General features: G+C 46.9%; 1 protein-coding gene across 6 annotated transcripts in view; it reads right to left on the bottom strand.

Moving 5' to 3' along the window:
* The window catches only part of Katnip (katanin interacting protein), a 173824-nt gene that overhangs the window by 110776 nt on the left and 42898 nt on the right, over positions 1-20150 (bottom strand). For all 6 annotated transcript variants that reach the window (XM_075972153.1, XM_075972156.1, XM_075972150.1 and 3 more), the window contains 3 exons: positions 11718-11794; positions 2183-2352; positions 775-872 (listed from right to left, as the gene is read on the bottom strand). In XM_075972153.1, the coding sequence (XP_075828268.1) occupies positions 775-872; positions 2183-2352; positions 11718-11779 (330 nt within the window). In that variant the 5' untranslated portion in view covers positions 11780-11794. The remainder of the gene's footprint in view (positions 1-774; positions 873-2182; positions 2353-11717; positions 11795-20150) is intronic.

Genomic DNA, 20150 nt, shown 5'->3' with positions numbered 1-20150 from the left:
ATCTGTGTTGTATATGATCCCTGAGGCCGTCTGAACGTGCAAAAGGTACAACGGGAACCAAACCCCCATGATTCAACCTCAGTACACACATGGCATAGAGAGACACTTGGGTACATTAGGCAGCCCCATAGAAAACCAGAACCGCCCCCAAGGGAAGCTAGCAAGGGACCATAGCAAAGTCAAGTTGAGGAAGAATACAGAACTCAGAGCCAAGGATCTGGTTCTAAGTCAGGACTCTGGCACTTCTTAGCCATAACCTTGTATAGGTCCCTGAGTTTTTCTGAGCACCTGTCTCCTCTGTTCCCTAATAAGAGTGGACAACGTGAAAAGCCAGACTCAGGGTGTGCTGAGTGCAAAGTAGAGAGGTTGTGTGTAGCTGGGACAGTACTGGGACTCAGGGCCAGGACTCAGAAATGCAGGCTATGTCTCAGCAACATTGGCAGCCACCCAAAAGGGCACCTCAGTTCACCAGGTTCCCCAGGGTTCTGTCCTCATCATTTACTTTATCTCTGATTATGCCTGGCATATGGTAGCTCTTCAATAAAAAGAAGTGGATAAATGAGCCTGAGTCTGCTCTTACTGCACTCCCCTGTGGACTCTGGAGGTCCCAGGCAGAGGGAGTACTCTACAGCGAGGCAGGTACCCCAGAAACCAGTACATGCAGACATGCCCTACAGCCACCAAGCCCACAGGGGCTTAAAGACTCAACTGGCCCATTCCTCATCCTAATCAAGTGCCAGAACCATGGTCCCAGCTCTGTTCCTGTTCCCAGACCTGGTGCCATCCTCGGCGCTGGACCTTTCCAGGTGCTGTCCTTGAGCTGCGTCTTAAGACTTCTTCAGCTTCCCTGAACAGGGTTCTTCGTCCACAATCTGCAGCAGAGACAGGGAAGGGGCAGGTGAGACATGGAAGACAAGTTCACACTGATGGCTGCTCTGAACTCTACATCTGCAATCCAGGCCAGCTGCCCAAAGTCATGTATACGAGGGATACATCATCCTATTGAAGCGAGCTGCAAGCAAGCCAATACCCAGCAGCAAAGTGTATGAGTTGCAGAATGTCCGTTCTGCAAAATGGTATATCTAATAGCTTATCAGGTAGCTCTGCAGACACAAAGAGCCACTGCCAAAACATAGATGTAACGGCAGGACGCCATGTGTAAAAGACGGTGGATGGAAACATAGTTGAAGAATGAGTGAATATACTGCAGGGTTCCAAGCTCAGGTAATCCTATTCCCCGTAACTCCTCTACCAGCAGCCTGCCCACAATAAAAGCTACAAAGCCATGGCATTCCCTCTTAGACACGGGCTACAAAGCTCCTGGTAAACCGTGTGTTTAAAATACTACAGTGGCTCTCTTAAGGGAATATTTTGGGATATCACTTTCTCCCTTTGTCCTTTTGTTGTTGGTTTTGTATATAATGTATATAATGACTTGGAAGCTTCCCACACCTATAAAGCAATGAATTCTAATAATACAGAGAGACCAAGCAGATTCCTCAGAGTGACACAGCCAACCTGAAGCCTGGTCCCATCTGTTAAACCATTCTATCCATTCAATACTAAATCATGTTCCAGTTTGCCTACAGGTAGACTAGGTGGGGAATTTTTCCATCCCACTTATAGGCTCTCGGAGGACACATGAAATCCCTTTAAAGCATGAAGGGGCTGGATTAACTAAATGTAAAAACGAACAGTGGAATAAAACATTTCATAGGTGTTAGGTATTAAAGTTAATATGTGCATATCAGGTATTATTTAAAATAGCCCTTAAAATCATGGACATTAGAGCCTCGGGTAATAGAAAAACTGAAATTTCTTGCTCTAGCTGCCTATGGTTTGGGACGTGGAGGCCACATCTAGCTTGAAAAGGAGTAAAAAGGGATTTAAGCCTGGAGTGGCTGCTGAACACATGTGAGGCCCTGGGCTCCATCTCCAGCACCTTCAAAAGTGTTTCTCTGCCTTGCTCTTGGGCTATCTTTTTGGACAGATGGGCACAGTTAACACATTTGCTAGTGAGCTCACATAGACAGGGTGTTTCCAAAGTCTCTAACTTATGTATTTAATTTCCTTTTGCAGTGTTTTGTTTGTGCCAGGCAGGTGCTCTAACACTGAGCTACATCCCATCCCTTAATTTTCAACTAAAAACACCGCTGCCTGGCATGGGAGGGTCTGCACTCACCTTGTGACCCCTCAGCCTGGGAGGCGCTTCTGGAGAAGTCTGTGTGCACAGCTTTCCGTGGGGATGTCTTCAGCTCCGAATTGGCCCCATTGACATAGACAGAGAAACCTTGCTCCAAGTGCTCCAGCCTCAGCTGCACAGGATCCTTGGCCTTTAAATGCTTTAATAGTCTGGAAGAAAAAGATTGCCTGCCTGGATCCCAGCAGTGTCATCACTTTGACAAAGTGATGACAATGTTTCTGTGATACTTTTAAGAATGGTCCCCAGAGGCTCATACATTTGGATACATTTGGTAGAACTTTTTGGGAAGGATTAGGAAGCCTGGTCTTGTTGGAGGAAGTGTGTAACCAGAGGCAGACTTTGAGGTTTCAAAAGACCCCCACCATGCCCAGTGTGCTGCGTCTCTGCATCATGTGTGTGGGTCAGGATGTGAGCTCTCAGATGCAGCTCCAGTGCAATGCTGACCTGCCTGCAGCCATGCTCTCCACCAAGATGGTAAAAGGATTCTGATAGCTCTGAAACTGTAAACCCAATCAAACATTTTCTTTTTATAAGTTGCCTTGTTCATGGTGTTTTACTACAACATTTAAAAAGTAACTAAAACCAAAGCTGGTATCTGGGAATGGATTGTTGCTGTGAAAGGCTTGATCATGTTGGTTTTTGGAGGAATATGGAAGATTTGAGGACTTTGGAACAGAAAAGCAATTGAATGCTGTAAACAGAGCTTAATGGGCCATTCTAGTAGGAGCTTGGAAGACAGTGGTGCTGAGGGAAATGTGAACTGGGAGGGCCCGGCTCTGGGTTTCAGAGGAGAACAATATTAGCAATTGAACTAGAGACCATTCTTGTGATATTTTGACAAAGAATGAAGCTGTTCTCTTCCCTGGTCCTAAGAATCTACCTGAGGCTTGAAAAGCTTTTGGACTAATTTTGTTGGCAGAGAAGATGCCAGGATGGCCTGATATTGATTCTGTCACATGGGTTCAAGCGATCACTCTTATGCAGCAATGAAAAAGAGCAAGCAGGGCAAAAAAGAAACATAAAATGTCCAGTTTGAGAAGCAAAGAACCCCAGGAAATGTAATGTGGGAGCCAAGGCATTTGTTGAAGGAGATGAGGAGAGCACAGATGGGCATGGAATAAAGGAAGAGCTGCCCTCAGCTAGACCCCACCTAGCTAATCCTGCAATTTCTAAAAGGAAAAGGTCCAAGGGATTTCCTCTACCTAAAAACCACCTACAAAGGAAAGCTTATGCAAATGTGATCAAGGAGGTGCCAGGATCCATCCCAAGCAGGCAGCAGGGTTTGGCAGTGTCTACCACATGGTTCTGGCTTTAGAGTCATGAAAGATACCAAAGAAAAGAGGTTGTAGTCCCTTACTCTATGGCTAAAGAGAGCTACCAAGGCAGGGAATCTCTGCATTGAGACCCAGAAAGGACATTGTATGAAAATACAAAAATGAATCCTGTATTGCTTTGGAGATCCCAGGATTTGAAGATGCCAGAACTGTGGGATGTCTGCCAGAAGGAGCTGCACACAGTGGAACTGGCCCAGGAAAAGAAGAGTGTTGTAGTCAGTGAGGCTGGAAGGGTACCACTATCTGAGCTCTTTGACATCATACACGGAGTTAGAGGATCTGGAATTTTCCTTCCTGGATTTCAGTCTTGCTTTGGTCCAATATTTCCTCACTCTGCCCCTATTCCTCCATTTTGGAATCATAATGTATATTCTGTGCTATTGTATGTAGGAAACATGTAATCTGCTTTTTGATTTTTATAAGGAGTTAGAATCAAGAGACTGTGTTGAGTCTCGGAGGAGACTTTTTGGACTTGTTTTGCTTTGTTTGTGTTTTTTGGGATAGTGTTTCTCTGTATACTGTGGGGGCCAGCCATGATAAGCTAAGTCTGGGCAGGTCACCCAAAGGAAGTTCTTTACTTCCAACCACTATCGTCTGCCAGAGTAAAACTTGGCCCTCGATAAATTTAATGAGAGGCCCAAGTCTCAGTAGTTTACCCTGAAGCAATACCTGGTAGCAGGAAAAAAACAGAAGCTGAAATATCCCGACCTCCACCCAAGAACAGACCATTCAAAGGAAATGCCTAAGTTACAACCGCTGTAGATAGGATCACCTGCCAGCACATACTCACCAGGACACCCCTAGACAAATGTCAGCCAATCAGGGGTCCTGAACCTCAGAGAACCTGCACCCCCACCTTTACTACTATAAGAACCCAATTCTAATTGAGCTCGGGGCTCTCTGTTTATTCCAATACATTGGACATGCAAAGAGACGGAGTTTGCAATCTTGATTAAAACAAAGGCTCTTTGCTTTTACATATGGGACTCGGTCTCCTTGTTGGCCTTGAGGGGACTTCACGGATTTGGGCATAACATGCGCCCCTGTAGACCAGCTGGCTTCAGAGATCTGCCTGCCTCTGCCTCCTGAGTGCTGAGAATTAAGGTGTGCACCACCACACCAAGATGACTTTTGTTGTTGTTGTTGTTCAAGACAGGGTTTCACTGTGTAACAGCTCTGACTGTACTAGAACTCACTTTGTAGATCACAGAAATCCACCTGCCTCTGCCTCCTGAGTGCTGGGATTAAAGGTATGAGCTACCACCACCTGGTGACTTTTTGGACTTTTAAATTGTGTTTATACTGTGAAAGACTATGGAGACTTTTGAAATTGAACTAGATACATGTGGCATTGTGATACGGTTATGAGGCTATGGGGGTAGGTAGTGGAATACGGTGGTTTGAATGAGAATGACCCCCAATCCCCCATAAGCTCCTATGTTTGAATACTTGGCCCCAGTTGGTAGACTGTTTGAGAATGTTGGGAGATGTGGCCTTGTTGAAGAAGGGGTGTCACTGAGGGTGGACTTTCATGTTTCAGAAAACTCCTACCATTCCTGCTGTGCATCTCTGCCTCTTGTTTGTAGATCAGGGTGTTAGCTCTGAGCTGCTGCTCCAGTGCCTGCCTGCGGCCATGCTCCCCACCATCATGGTCGTGGACTCTTACCCCTCTGAAACTGTAAGCCCAATTAAATGCTCTCTTTTGTAAACTGCCTTGGTCATGGTTTTATCACACCAGTTTAAAAGTAACTATGACAGTCTGTAACTCATTGCTGACGTGACATTGGCACAGTGTACTGTGTCTGCATTAGCCCCTCCAGAGCAATGGCTATGGGATGCCAGGTTCTCAGTCTTTAAACACACCTTTATACCCCATGGTAACTAGATTCTCAAGTCAACAAACAGGCTTTCCCTTTAGCGATTAAGAACCTAGCAAGTTGGAAAAAATTTTAATTGATTATTTTATGTGTATGGGTGTTTTGCCTGCATGTATGTGGACTACATGTGTGTCTGGTGCCTATGCAGGTCAGAAGAGAGTGTTGTGTTCGCTAGAACTGGAGTTACAGAGGGTTTTGAACCTCTACAGGGGTGACAGTAATTGAACCCAAGTCCTCTGGATGAGCAGCCAGTGCTCATAACTGCTGAGTCATCTCTTCATCCCCCAAGTTAAGAAAGGTTTCAGAGGGGCACAATATTAGCAATTGATCTAGAGACCATTCTTATATTTTGGAAAGAATGGGGCTGTTTTCTGCCCTTGTCCTAAGAATCTGCCTGAGGCTATACTGCAAAGTTTGGGACTAATAATAATCATCACATAAGGGTGAATTCTAAATGCCAAACCTGACTCTGAACACAGAGAGTGGATTCAGGTCATGCTCCGGGAAGCCGCCATGAATAAAGAACGACCTTGTGCTGACCCACGGCTCCTAGGGAGGAAGAGGGGAAGGTTCCAGCCAGCTCTGGCCACAGCATTTCATCTAGTCAGAGTTGCTCAACAATCGTCTTGCTATGTTTGTGCTTAAAGACAGAAGCAAGCATGGTGGTTATACCTGTAATCCCTCACTGGGAGCAGGAGGTTATAGTGAGTTTGCGGCCAGCCTGGGCTAGTCTGTGAGGTCCATAAAAGTAAAGACACCTGACCCGGGAGAGCTCAGCTGGTACAGGGCTTGCCTTGCAAGTATGAAGACTGAGTTTGATCCCCAGACTCTGGCACAGGCCTTTAATCCCAGTACTCAAGAGGCAGAGGCATCTCTGTGAATTTCAGGTCAGCCAAGCTACATGGTGAGAGCTTTCTCAAAAGACAGAGCAACAAACAAAGCCAGGCATAGTAATCCAGTGCTGAAGGGGTTCAGTGCCTAGCCGGTCCAGCCAATCAGCGTGCTCCAGGGTAGCAAGGGGCTTTGTCTCAAAAACAAAGTGGATGGTAGCAAGGAACAAAAGCAGAGGCTGTCCTCTGGACTTCACCACCACCACCACCACTACCACACACACACACACACACACACACACACACACACACACACACACACAGACACGCTCACAAAATCTGGAGCCAGCTGAAATCGCAAAACCACCGAGAAAACCACAGAACTGCAAACTAAGGTGCTTAAAGTCCCTCACAGCCACATAGGAAAGACAATAAGAAGACCAAAAGCTTCCTGGCTCTGCCTCTTTGAACAAAACATGTCAAGCAACTAACATATTTTGCTGCCCTTGGCTGCAATTGCGCAGGAATGCTGAGAAACATGTCCCAGGGAGCTGCCACTCACAGACACAGAACAAAAGAATAAGCACCAACTGAGGAAGACATTACTCTTCGTGATTCCTTTGTCACCCCACTCCATAGACAAGGAAAGTGGGACACAGAGAGGGTAAGTAACCTGCCCAAGGTCACCCAGCTGCTATGCAGCAGGCCTGAGATACAAACTCTGGGTACTTGAACTCCAGAGTCATCGCTAAAACAGACATGTCACTCCTGGAGCTTGTGAGACAGTAAGGCAACGGACAAACTCGGACAGTGCTGACAACTCACAGCCCCTTCTCAGGAGGAAGAGGAAAACACAGACAAAGCTGCAGATTTGATCTTTTCCCAGAAAGCACATTCCAGCAATTCCCAAGCAATAATACTGGCAGTGAAAAAGGTTAGTACTGAGACCAACAAATCCTGAACACAAGCCAGCACCAAGTGCTGGGGAGTGGAGGTTGGGACATTATGCTACAGCAGCCACAGGAAAGACCCCAGGGTCGGGGTGGGCGGCACTCAGTGAAGTGCTCTCCCACCAAGTATAAGGGCCTGAGCTCAAGAACCCAGGTCTAAAAGCCAGATGTAGTGGCACACAGTTGATGCCCAGCACCGTAGCCTGACTGGCAAAGCAAGCCCCAGACCAAGGAGGACAGCCCTTGGGGAATGACACCTGAAGCTGACCTCTGGCTTCCATATGTACACACACGTGTGCACATACATAAAAACATACACTAGCACACAAACAGAACAGTAAATGGGAGGGAGGAGTATCTTTATATAAAGATGCCATGATGAAAAAAAAAAGTTGTACACTAACTTTAAAAACCAAAACAGAACAGTATGTATGTAGTAAGTGCAAATTTGGAAGAAAAAAACTGGGTTTGTGGGCCTGGAGTAGAAGATGATAAATATAAAGATGACGTCAGTTGTGGAGGAAGGTGGTGGCACTATGGGGCTTCTTTGTTAACTTGTCAGCTGTTTTCAGCAAAGATGGCAGGAACACTGGTTACAGACTGCTTATCTCTTCCAGCATTGGAAGCCTGCAATGTGCCCGATTGTTGGGCAACAACAAGAACAGAAGGAAAACATAAGTCACTAAGTGATGATCTACAAAACAGGGATCAGCACACTCCTGGGAGCACAGAACTCAAGAGTGCTCGGAGGAGGAGTCAGCAGGCTGAGGACCGGCCAGGAGACTGACCTGCCAGGAGGAGAGCATGTCCTGACTTCCCTCCAGAGACTGCCCTGGGTCCCAGCATCACAACTGAAACATTGTCCCATGGCCCAGGACCTGGGGCTGGCACCGCATGTGGGCTCCTACTTAAGCAGGATGATTTATGAGAATGTGGATACAAGAAATTGATAAATTAGGGAATAATTACTCATACTGTGAAAAGAATAGGTAAAGAAACTCCCCGCTGCAGATGAACGCAGTGACATCCAGGTGGCATCACTGAAAGACGTTTTCTTAAAATGGATAGCTGTTTTACATAAAGCTGTCTAGAGTGTAGAGTCCCCAACTGTCCACAGCTGAGCTGCCCACTGCTGCCCCGTCATGGTAGGGCCCCACGCAATGCTACTTTGGGGAAGAGAGCATTTCTTTCCCAATGCTTCCAGCACAGCCCTTCCTAAGGAGGGCTCCTTAGGGCCTGTCTTGGGCTCCATTTCTACACCCCACTAATCAGTCTTGTTCTGGTAAGGTGCTCCAGGAAATTGGACTATAGAGTCATTCCCACCCAAGCCCACATGGAGTGAGGGGGAGAGGTACTGTTCCTGAAGGAACCCCCAGAAGCTGTATTTGGAAGGTGAGGTGAGTAGCTTGGGCAGAGGAAGGGGACAGGTGAGGTGTCTACAGCCCAACTATCTCCCTGGATGAGCTCCCTGGTAGGGTGAACATGAAGCCACCATGGTTGTACCAGAAGCGAAGAGTTGTCATGTCCTGCAGGCAGGGCTAGAGAGGGCCAGGAAGGAGGCTCAAGGGACAGGGCAGTTTTGCTTTGTCCTAGTGCCTTCCTAGTGACTCTGGCCACTCAGTCTCACAGGAGATGTTATCACACCTGAGCAGATCTGAGTAACATCAAGCAGCAGGACCAAAGGGCTGAGTGACAAGGACTGACTGGGAAGATTAGGTTTCTGTCTAGAGAGCTGGCAGCAAAGGGGGCTGCAGTGTGGGGAGTGGAGGGGAACGCAGATTTTCACCAGATCTAAGAGTCTGGCAATTGTGTTATTTGGTCCTTGAGAAAAGCAGCTGAAGGAAACATTCAGAAGAACATGGCCTCAAGGGAGTTGGACCTGCTGCCCCAGGAGGAGATTCAAGCAGAAAGGTTTTGAAGACCTAAGTTAAGCACCTGGAACCAGCTCTGCCTGAAGTCAGAGTGCCATGTGGCGCTGGAACCCGGAGCCATGTACACACTAGGCGAGTGAACTGCCACTCAGCCAAACTGAAGACCCAAGTTCAGTTCCTCAAAGACACATGATGGAAGAAGAGATCTCCACAAGTTTTGATTTCCACATTCAGCCTATGATGTACATGCCTCCCATAAATAATTTTTAAATTAAAAATACCAAAACAAAATGAAAATATTAACACAATCTACCTTTTTCATACAATAGTTCCTTTCCTAGGTGGGGCTGGGCACATGGAAAGCACTCCCAAAATACAAGGCTCATATCAACAAGCATGCTAGGGTCAGATATATCCTGGGCAGATCTCTGCCAACAATGCCCCTTCTAAGGGACTCATCACCCAGCTAAGCAGCCTGGGGCTCACTCAGTCTTCAGGCTCTACCATCACGCCAGGCACACAACTCAGTCTCCAAGTAACCCATCAAGTCCTTTCTTAGTATATACTTGGAGCCACTGGCAGCCCTGGCAGCCCTGGCAGCCCTGGCAGGTTTCTCTAATTTTAATCACTATGAAAATATTTTTAAAAAATGTAAATAAAGTATAATCCAGTTCCACCACTTCTTGCTCGTTACACCGGGAGCATCTGTCAAATGGCTGCAATCACTTCCCCTTTCTATCAGGTTGGCCCACAAATAAACTGGTGGACTGTGGCACCTAATGTGTGGCTGGCACTTCATTAAAGGTGCCTTGAAGCCAACCTGAATACTATTTTTGGCATCCCTTTCTTTACAAGTCCCTGGTGGGGGTTCCTTTCCAGCTTTTTCTTATTTCCTGCATCCAGTGATACCCACCCCACCCATTTACAGCAACTCAACTGCAATATATTTTTAATTGTCACCATGCTACAACCTCCTCTGTGAAATTCCCATCTATGCTGTCAGCTGGCATCTCTGTGATAGCACTTATCGATCCCCGATTAATGAGAAACAATCTGGTCATAAGGAGCTAAGAAACTCTCTTCCCAGATGAGCGTCTGAAATGATTAAACCATCACCCAGGTGTTCAGTGGCAACATCCAGCCTGCCAGAGACTGAATAAAAACATCCAACGCCTGGCGTAAGAAAAACACCCATGGGGGTCTAATCAGCAGGAGCTGTCTGCTGTTCTCACTTGAGCTGCCTGCCCCTGGGAAGCTGGGAAAGTTCTGTTAAGTGGTTGAGCACAGGGGTACCACTTCTGGCACTGCCAACTCACTGGGTATATATTGAAATGAGAGTGAGACTTGTCATAGATACAGGGATCTGTCTGTCTGTCTAGGTCTTTGTAGCCCAGGCTGGCCTTGAACTCACTATAAAGCCAAGGATGACTTTGAGCTTTAGATTATTCTGTCTCTACCTCCCAAGTGCTAAGATTACAGGCATGTGCCACCACACCAACTTTATACAGTGCTGGAGACTGAACCCAAGGTTTTATACATGCTAGGCAAAGATCCTACCAGCTAAGCCACATCCTCAGCCCAGAGACGGGGACCTAATGAAATTGTATAACGAATGGAGGTGCTACATGGTAACGCATGAGGTCATCCCATACACCCCCAACACCATCACCAGGGCTCCCCAAACCAATGGTTGAATGGGATTTGAACTCACACCTTTCAGACCACTTACCTGCAAGACAAGTCTGCTCCCCTTACACAGACCCTCCCATAACACAAATTACTGCCTTTGCTGGGTCTTCCCATCCCAGGCAGATCTGGTTAGGGGTTCGGCAGAATTCTATTTGGCTTGTGGTTTGACTTGAATTCATTGTCAATGCTATTAAATACAAATCTAGATCCTTGTTTCTCTGCCAACACGGAGGCTCTCTGCCCCTCCTCCACCTGTGTTTCTACAGACACCCATAGCATTGCTGCTCAGTGTGGACAGGAAAGTTACAGGGGTCCTCCATTCCCAGCTCCTCAACACTAGGCAACTCCTGAGCTCTAAGCAGGCATATCCAGCTCATAGGAAGGGAAGGTTCAGGTCTGAATACAAACCACAATGAACTAAAAATGAACTTGCTTGACCGTGTAAAGGAACACAGGCCTTCATATTACACCAGGTTGCTATGACCTTGACCACTATTCACTGTAGTGGTGTGAGCTTCTGCAAGAACCCAATAGGCCCCACCCTAACTTTAAATGTAATGCCACTCCAAGCAACTTGAGACACAAAGTAAACTGACTTTTGCTGTTCCACAGACTCAGCTTTCCAGGGCAAGCTGATGCCCAAGAGATACAGACCACCATTTCCAAGTGACTTGAGGGGTCTGTTATGCCTCTGCCCCCACCTCTCCACCATGAGACAAGAGGTGGTACTTGCACAACCAACAAGTGGTTGTACAATCAAAACACTAAACACTGGATACAACTAAAACACTGGATGGCTGGGGTTGGGGGAAGGTATGGAGCTGCAAGTGCAGGTAATAACCTCAGCCTCTGCATGGAGGGGGTCTCTGGGCCCCATTCCTGTGTCCTGTGTGCTATTAATAAACCGAAATCAATTTTTATTTGGTTAATAACAAGGGTTGCCGTCAGACGGCTCGCTCTTACCGGTTTCTCTGTTGAAGCAATATTAAATACTCATCATGTTTCTCATCAAAGTCTGTCACCATGTCCTTAGTATAACCCTGAAAGGAAGAAACAGAGCAGTGTGAGAGGGAAATGCAGGGATGTTTTTACTGAAGCTGGGTGCTGCACATAGCTTGCAGGAGGCTGGCTGAGCTGGGAGGCCGACCTTGACGAAGGCCCAGCTCCCCTTGGGGCATCACTCTGGCGACCCAGAGCTCCAGGGATTGCATAGGAGCCCAGTGGGCCCCAAGTACATATAGCTTCACCAATCTGTGATGGAAGGTTGGTTCCCCAGCCTCCTTACTGCCCCCCCATGCCCTATGAAGTCCAGGGCTCTGATAAGACTTGGCACCTTCCAGAACAGTCAGAGCTACATAATGAGATGCTGCCTCAAAAATAAAACAAACAAAAACAAAAGCCAAACTTGACACCTAAGATATTTCCTCACACACACACTACTCAGCCATTTCAGTCAGTCATCACCAGGTCACCCCAAACTGATGAAAAGGGACCTCAAGTTTTCCTCTCACCACAAAAGAAATCCCCGATGATCAGAAACAACATGGTCATTACAGAAAGTGGTTCTGTAGATCTTCTTCTGGCAAGAGGGCCCCATGTTGCTTTCTGGGAGCCTCTTAGCTCTATCTTTCAATTCAGCGGCTCCCCTGGGAGCTTAAGGCAGCTCTTCTGGCCACCCTCTGGGGTCACGCTGCCTTGGCTTGGAGGCACAATCACCATGTGCTTTGCTCAGCAACAGGGAATCACAGTTTGGGGGGAAGAAGACAAGTCAACCTTGGGGTTTAGCTGATACTCCCAGGAAGAAGCTGTTCTTTTCTCTGGGGGCCCAGGTCTGTCTGGGAAAACCTGAGAATAACACTGGCAAAGCAGCAGAGTCAAGTTATAGGGAGAAACAGATTCCTAACACTCGCTTTGGGTCCTGGGACCTACCCAGGCCTGAAAGAGTATCTGGACAATCATTTGTTAGTTCATGTGCTGCCTTGAAGCTCCACACAACATTCTGTCTTCTTGTTCAAATGACTTTTAAGCACTGTGCCATATAATCTGACTATCAGAACTCAGCCTTCTACAATTGAATAGTTTGGTTTTGTGTTTTTGAGATGTCGCCTCAAAATATAGCCCCAGTGGACTCTGCACATGTGATCCTCTTGCCTCAACTTCCTAAGTAGTAGGATTACAGGTGTGTGCCACCTTGCTTGGCTTAGACAATTTATTACAGTATTATGGAGGTATTAATAATGTATACTATACATACAAATAGCAGCCAATATATATATGGAGAGAGAGGCAGACAGATGCTTAGCATCAATAACTGAGAGCAAAAGAGGAAGGTTAGCTACAGAAAGCCCAAGCAGATGTGTATGACTGTATGTATGTATTTACATGCATATGTGGGTTTGGGGAATTTGAGATTCACTTCACAGTCCAGGCTAGCCTGGACCTCATTATATAGTCCATTCTGGCCTTGAACTTGCAGCAATCCTCCTGCCTCAGACTATGTGCTAGGATTAGAGGCATGCACTATCACACCTGACTCTTCTGTGCATTTTTCAACTTAACGTATTTATAGCACGCTTGTTGGGATGTAACACTGGGTGAGCAGAGGAGCACCTGTCTCCATGCTTCCTGGGGGCCCAGCCAGGGACACCCACAGCTTCCTCTCTGTCCTCCCTTGACTCGTCCTTAGCATCCACAGGCCTAGGACCCCTTCCTGTCCAGCTCTCTGCCTGGGCCTTCTCTAACCAATCTCCCTCCTCCACCTTCAGCTACAGATGTTACACAACTGTTTGCTTCTCTTTCCATCTTCACTTCTCCCCAGTTACCAGGCAATGGGGCCCTGGGGATAGGAGACGCTAACAGCCACTCTCAGACTAGTGCTAATGGCATAATCCCCCTTTCTCCACCCATGTCCTGCAAACCCCAGGTCGTTACCATCTATTTGCCTCTTCCCCTGTCACCCACAGTTTTCCTTTAATCCAGAAAGCCTTATTTCTCCCAGACTTCTGACTCTCAAGTGCTGGTGTGTACACACGTCACCCTGGGACTGCTAGATTCTCTCAGGAGGAAGGCGAGGCCCTGTGGGTATCCCTAACCAGCTCCCAGCTGGTGCCATGAACAACCACATTTAAATAAGCGAGACCCTACACTAGGCAATAACTATCACGACGCCACGTCTCCAGTCCCTCAAACCTGAGTGCCACTGAAGTTTCATTCTAGTTAACCTGGCTGCCCAGCCAGTAAGCAGTAGTATAAAGGGCAGCATTATGAAATTAAAAGAAAATTTAAAAACTGGTAGATCTCTCTGGCTTCCTGAGCTGCCTCAAGAGGTTCCTCATGTCCCTGGGACTGAGCCTGGCTCCTCCCTGCATGCAGGGAAGCACAGGAGAGACCTCAGCACTGTGAGAGAGTCCTGTAACACCCTGCCTCTGGGGAGGAGTTACTACAGCCAGCCTTCTCTTTTGGTCTCTGTAGCCCTTCTCCAAGTAGTTATTATCACCCTACTTAAGAGACAAGGAGATTCATGCCATGCATATTCCAAAACACTACTGACTCCATAGCGATTTGCCTTACCATTTTGAAATATTAAAGTGGTCGTTGATACATTACAGAATTGAATGAAACATTCCATGGCATTTTCAGAAGCAGTCCAGACTTCAAAGAGACATAAGTGTGTGCTAGGACGAGTGGGCTTTTACCTCAGACCCTGTCTGGAATGTATCTTTTCTCTTCCACCATGAGGCAGGTGCCACCCATGAGAAATAGACAAGGTTATCCAGCGGCTCCCCTTCTTCCAGCCTGTCTCTCAAATGTTGGTCACATGGGGATTGTGGCAACAGGGTATCTCTGATTTGGAAGGGCTGGGAGGCCCTGTGGGTCTCTAACCAGGCTGTGGTCATACTTGAACAAGCAAGACCCTCTACTAGCTCAGCCTTCCCTTATTCTGCAGACCCTTGCCTGCAATTCTGACTATCCATGAGCCTGGGCCTTGGGGTCTAGACCTGGCTCCAAATCACAGTGCTACCTCCAGAACAGAGGTTGCTATGGTTCTCACGTGGTCTGTTCCTTCCAAACTTTAATTGAAATTTGTTTCCCACAGCAAAGGTGGTGAGAGGATGGGCTTATGAAGTGTATAGTTCACAAGAGCTCCACCTTGTGGAGGGATGAGTATCACTCAAACAAGGGGCTAGTAACCGGTAGGAGTGAAAGTTCCTGTGAGACAGGTCACACCTTTGTGAGACTGGATTGTTACAGAACTGGGCTGTCCTGTCTGTCTGTTTCTGTTCCCACATGTCCACTTTCTCACCCTTCCTCCTCCCATCATGGTATGGTGCTCCCTGCCTCAAGTCGCTGCCATGTCCTGGACTTCCCAGCCTCAGTCCCAGAGCCACGCAAGCTCCTTTTCTAAGTTACCCATTCTCATGTAGAGAAACAGAAGCCAGACGACTTAGGTGCATACTTCACATGGCAGGAGTTTTATTTCTTTATTTCTAAAGTGAAGGGGTGAATACATAAACCAGCAACGATAGAATGAAAATTCAAGGAAGGGTCAAGTTCATCCTCTCTGTTTCCCACCAACATTTGCTGGGTGCTTGCATGGATGCAAGGGGCTGGCAGCCTTCCATACACTCCAGAGGTTTAAATTTATTATTGTATCTGTGTGCGTGGTATGTGTGTGTGGAGGGAACACGTGCCACAGCATATGCATTGGAGGCTAGAGGACAGCTAGATAGGGTTGGTTCTCTCCATCCACTAGAGGACAACTAGATAGGGTTGATTCTCTCTATCCACTAGAGGACAACTAGATAGGGTTGATTATCTCCATCCACTAGAAGACAACTAGATAGGGTTGATTATCTCCATCCACTAGAGGACAACTAGATAGGGTTGGTTCTCTCTATCCACTAGAGGACAACTAGATAGGGTTGATTATCTCCATCCACTAGAAGACAACTAGATAGGGTTTGTTCTCTCCATCCACTAGAGGACAACTAGATAGGGTTGATTATCTCCATCCACTAGAGGACAACTAGATAGGGTTGGTTCTCTCCATCCACTAGAGGACAACTAGATAGGGTTGGTTCTCTCCATCCACTAGAGGACAACTAGATAGGGTTGGTTCTCTCTATCCACTAGAGGACAACTAGATAGGGTTGATTATCTCCATCCACTAGAAGACAACTAGATAGGGTTGATTATCTCCATCCACTAGAGGACAACTAGATAGGGTTGGTTCTCTCTATCCACTAGAGGACAACTAGATAGGGTTGATTATCTCCATCCACTAGAAGACAACTAGATAGGGTTTGTTCTCTCCATCCACTAGAGGACAACTAGATAGGGTTGATTATCTCCATCCACTAGAGGACAACTAGATAGGGTTGGTTCTCTCCATCCACTAGAGGACAACTAGATAGGGTTAGTTCTCTCCATCCACTAGAGGACAACTAGATAGGGTTGATTATCTCCATCCACTAGAAGACAACTAGATAGGGTTGGTTCTCTCCATACACTAGAGGACAACTAGATAGGGTTGGTTCTCTCCATCCACTAGAGGACAACTAGATAGGGTTGGTTCTCTCCATCCACTAGAAGACAACTAGATAGGGTTGATTATCTCCATCCACTAGAGGACAACTAGATAGGGTCGGTTCTCTCTATCCACTAGAGGACAACTAGATAGGGTTGATTATCTCCATCCACTAGAAGACAACTAGATAGGGTTTGTTCTCTCCATCCACTAGAGGACAACTAGATAGGGTTGATTATCTCCATCCACTAGAGGACAACTAGATAGGGTTGATTATCTCCATCCACTAGAGGACAACTAGATAGGGTTGATTATCTCCATCCACTAGAGGACAACTAGATAGGGTTGGTTCTCTCCATACACTAGAGGACAACTAGATAGGGTTGGTTCTCTCCATACACTTTTATGTGGGACTTGAGGGTTGAACTCAGGTCTCCAGGCTTGTGAGACAAGAGCTTTTCACCCACTGAGCCATTTTACCAGCCCCATAATTGAGGTTTAATGGAAGCCCAGCCTGTGGATATCCTGATAGTGACTTGCCACACAGGGGCTACACTGCACAGGCTCCATTCACAGCATATACCACGTGAACCACGTCAATGGTACTGTTTGCCATTGGGTCACAGGGGCACTACACTGCAACATTCCACAGCCATACACCAACCAACCAGATCCCTGCAGGGGCTTCTGGGAACACTCACACAAGTGTTACCCAAAGGACTCTTCCAGGAAGAGTCCACAACCTGCACTAGCTCTCAAGGCACCTGGAGCCCAAACAGGAGACACATAAATCAATCATTTAAAAATGTATAAATTCAGCAGCAAAGGGGGCCAGAAGGGCCTCAGAGGGTGTGCCCACTGAGCCACCTCTCCAGCTTCCAAAGAGGCCTTCTTGGGCAGCTTGCAGAGACAACCCTCCTTGCCTGCTGGCACTCCTGCTCACTGCCTCCCTTCCCTGAACTGTGAGCCCCAGCTGCTGCTGCTCTATCCCAACACCTTAGATGCACACTAGACCAAAGTGGGTTCTTGTGGAATATTGAAGAATGCATGGATTTGTGAATGGGAGTTGGCTCCACCCTCCATGGGGGGTGAGCGTTGGCGTGTGAGTGGGATGTCTTGCCTAGAGGGTCCTGTTTAAGCAGGTCTGTATTTATACCTACGGTTGCCTTCTGTTTATAGCGTGCTTATATTTTTCACTTACAGCTCTGATGGAAGATTCCTTTTAAAGTAAGCTCACTGAAGGTTTTTAAATCCTCTTCCTTCACCAGACTAGGACGTAATTTATAATCCATGTGACAATTTTACAAGAGAACTTTTCTGAGAATAAAAAAATATATCAGATGTGGGTTGAAAAATGATTCCTCAGATGGCTATGAGGAAGTTGGTTTTTTTTTTTCATAAAAGCACAGTGTCCTGAGGCATGGAGTCCAGAACGCAGACTATAACCCCTGACCCCAAGTATGCAATCTCCAGGTCTGGTTATCCGATGTTTGTGGTGCATAGCTGGGAGGCAATGGCAGCCTGAGATAGTCAAACACTTTTGTTTATTTGCCTTGTGGAGTCTTTTAGTCAAACACCTTGTTTACTAGCTTTGAGGAGTCTTTGTATCCAGGGCAGGAGAAACCATGTTTGCTTTTTGTTGTGTTGATTCATACCACCTCTAGGGGGCAATCTCAGCTGCTGCTTTAGGTTTTCTTTGTTATGCTTCTGTTTGTGCTACAGGCATATTGGATATAGAGAATGTTTGAGGATAAGAGCGTGGCTGATGGGTTAGTAGATGTGATTGAAACACAGGCCTACAGTTTTGCCATTAACCTAATATGTATGGAGACCTCAGGACCCAGCACTACGTCATGACAGACTCTCCAGGGAAACAGAGAAGTTGGGCCTTATATATTTGAAGGAAGAGTAGGAGTTGTGTACTATAAGATGCATGTAGTCATCCTTATTGTGGGCATAGGGACATTAAGAACACTTGTCAGAGCCGAGTGGTGGTGGCGCACTCCTTTAATCCCAGCACTCAGAAGGTAGAGGCAGGTGGATCTCTGTGAGTTCGAGGCCAGCCTGGTCTACAAGAGCTAGTTCCAGGACAGGCACCAAAGCTACAGAGAAACCCTGTCTTGAAAACAAAACAAACAACAACAACAAAAACACTTATAGCTGGGTGGTGGCAGCACATGCATTTAATCCTAATGGAGGCAGAGACAGTTGGATCTCCGCATTCGAGGCCAGCCTGATCTATAGAGCAAGTTCCAGGACAGACAGGGCTACATAGAGAAACCATTTTGAGAAACAAAATAAAGAAAGAACATTTATCATAAACCTCAAGGTATGTCTTAGTACTAATGTGCTTGCCCAGCCTGTATGAGGCCCTAGACTTGACTATTAGCATCAGCAAAAACCCAAAGCAAAGCAAACTGAACCAAAAAACATTCATTGAAGTATTGCTTAATCCTCTGCTGAATGTTTCTCTGCACCCACCAAAGTACAGGCTTTCGAAAACCATTAATTCTTCTGCCATACTGTACAGAACTCAGATCTAAGTTATATTTACACAGTCCAAACTAGCTTGAGTAGAAAAGGGAGGGTAGCTGGGTGTGATGGCACGTGCCTGGAATGCTAACTGTCAGAGACAGAGGTATGAGGATTGCAAGTTCAAGACCAGTCTGGGTCACAGAGAAAGTTCCGGCCATCATGGGTTATAGAGCAAGACCCCCATCTCACAAAAAGGAAGGGAGAGAGAGGAGAAAGGGAGGAAAGGGAGAAAGGGAGAGAGAAAGGGAAGAAAGGAGGGAGGGGTGCCATGTTCTGTCTTTTACTGATAAAAATGAAAGCTACCCAAGTGGTAGAGGGGCAGTGCTGCCAATGAGGCTAGGAGACATGCTATGGAAAGTTCTGTACATTAGGTCTGGTCCTGCTCTGGTTTCTGGCATCCACTGGTGTGGGGGCAACTCACCTCCATGGATAGAGAGCACCTGCTGTGTGCCATCCTTTGAGCCTGACAGGTCAGAGGTGATGTGAGAATAAGAAGGGCTTTGAAGATTCCCTAAGAACTGAGGCCTGAATTTTCTTCCAGAGTACCCAAGTTCAGTTCTTTGCCTCCATATGAGGCAGTTCACAACAACCTGCAACTTTGCCCCAGGGAAATCCAATGCCCTCTTCTGGTCCTGAAGGGCACTGCACTTGTGTGCACAACCCCCTTACACAGATACACATTATAAAATAAAAATTTAAAGCTTTTTTTTTTTGAGAAAGAAGGCGTCTTTGGTGAGATGACCTATAAGCCATGAAGTTGACCTTGAAGGTATTTGGAAAAGTAGGCATCCAGGTGGTGGGACAGGAACACATACCAGGGGCCAGTGAGGCAGGTGGGGCAGATAACAGCAGGTGGCCAGGCCAGACAAAGCCAGACTCAGGCCTCCATACAACACACCAGGAAGGCCATGACCTTACACTGAGTTGGCCAGGAAGCTGTTAGAGGTTTGACAGACTTGATATACTGGCATCCGGTCCAGAGATTTTAGGACCTGCAGTTGAGACCAAAGTTCTTAACAGTGCTCTGGAGGGAAGGAGGGAGGGGCTCAGCCTCCACTGTACCCAGCCTTTGACTGCCACAGAAGGAGACTGACTTTTGCATCCCTGCACTGCCATAGTGAACCTGACTGCAGGAAGCTTTTATAGCTGGCCTGCTGGAGCCCTGCTGGAATGGTCCCTGGGCCTGATGGGGAAAAAGATGACCAAGGTGGCAATGTCCCTCTCTCGTCACACCAACACTTTCCCAGGTCAGGAACTCTATCAGAAGATAATCCTGATCACTCCTAGCCCAGTAGATAAGGCTATTTGAGCTGGTGTCACCCTGGGGGCCACCA

The sequence above is a fragment of the Microtus pennsylvanicus genome, chromosome 5 (genome assembly GCF_037038515.1).
Source record: "Microtus pennsylvanicus isolate mMicPen1 chromosome 5, mMicPen1.hap1, whole genome shotgun sequence".
Lineage (NCBI taxonomy): Eukaryota > Metazoa > Chordata > Mammalia > Rodentia > Cricetidae > Microtus > Microtus pennsylvanicus.
Note: the sequence above shows the minus strand (reverse complement) of the source record. Positions and strands in the feature narration are given on the sequence as shown.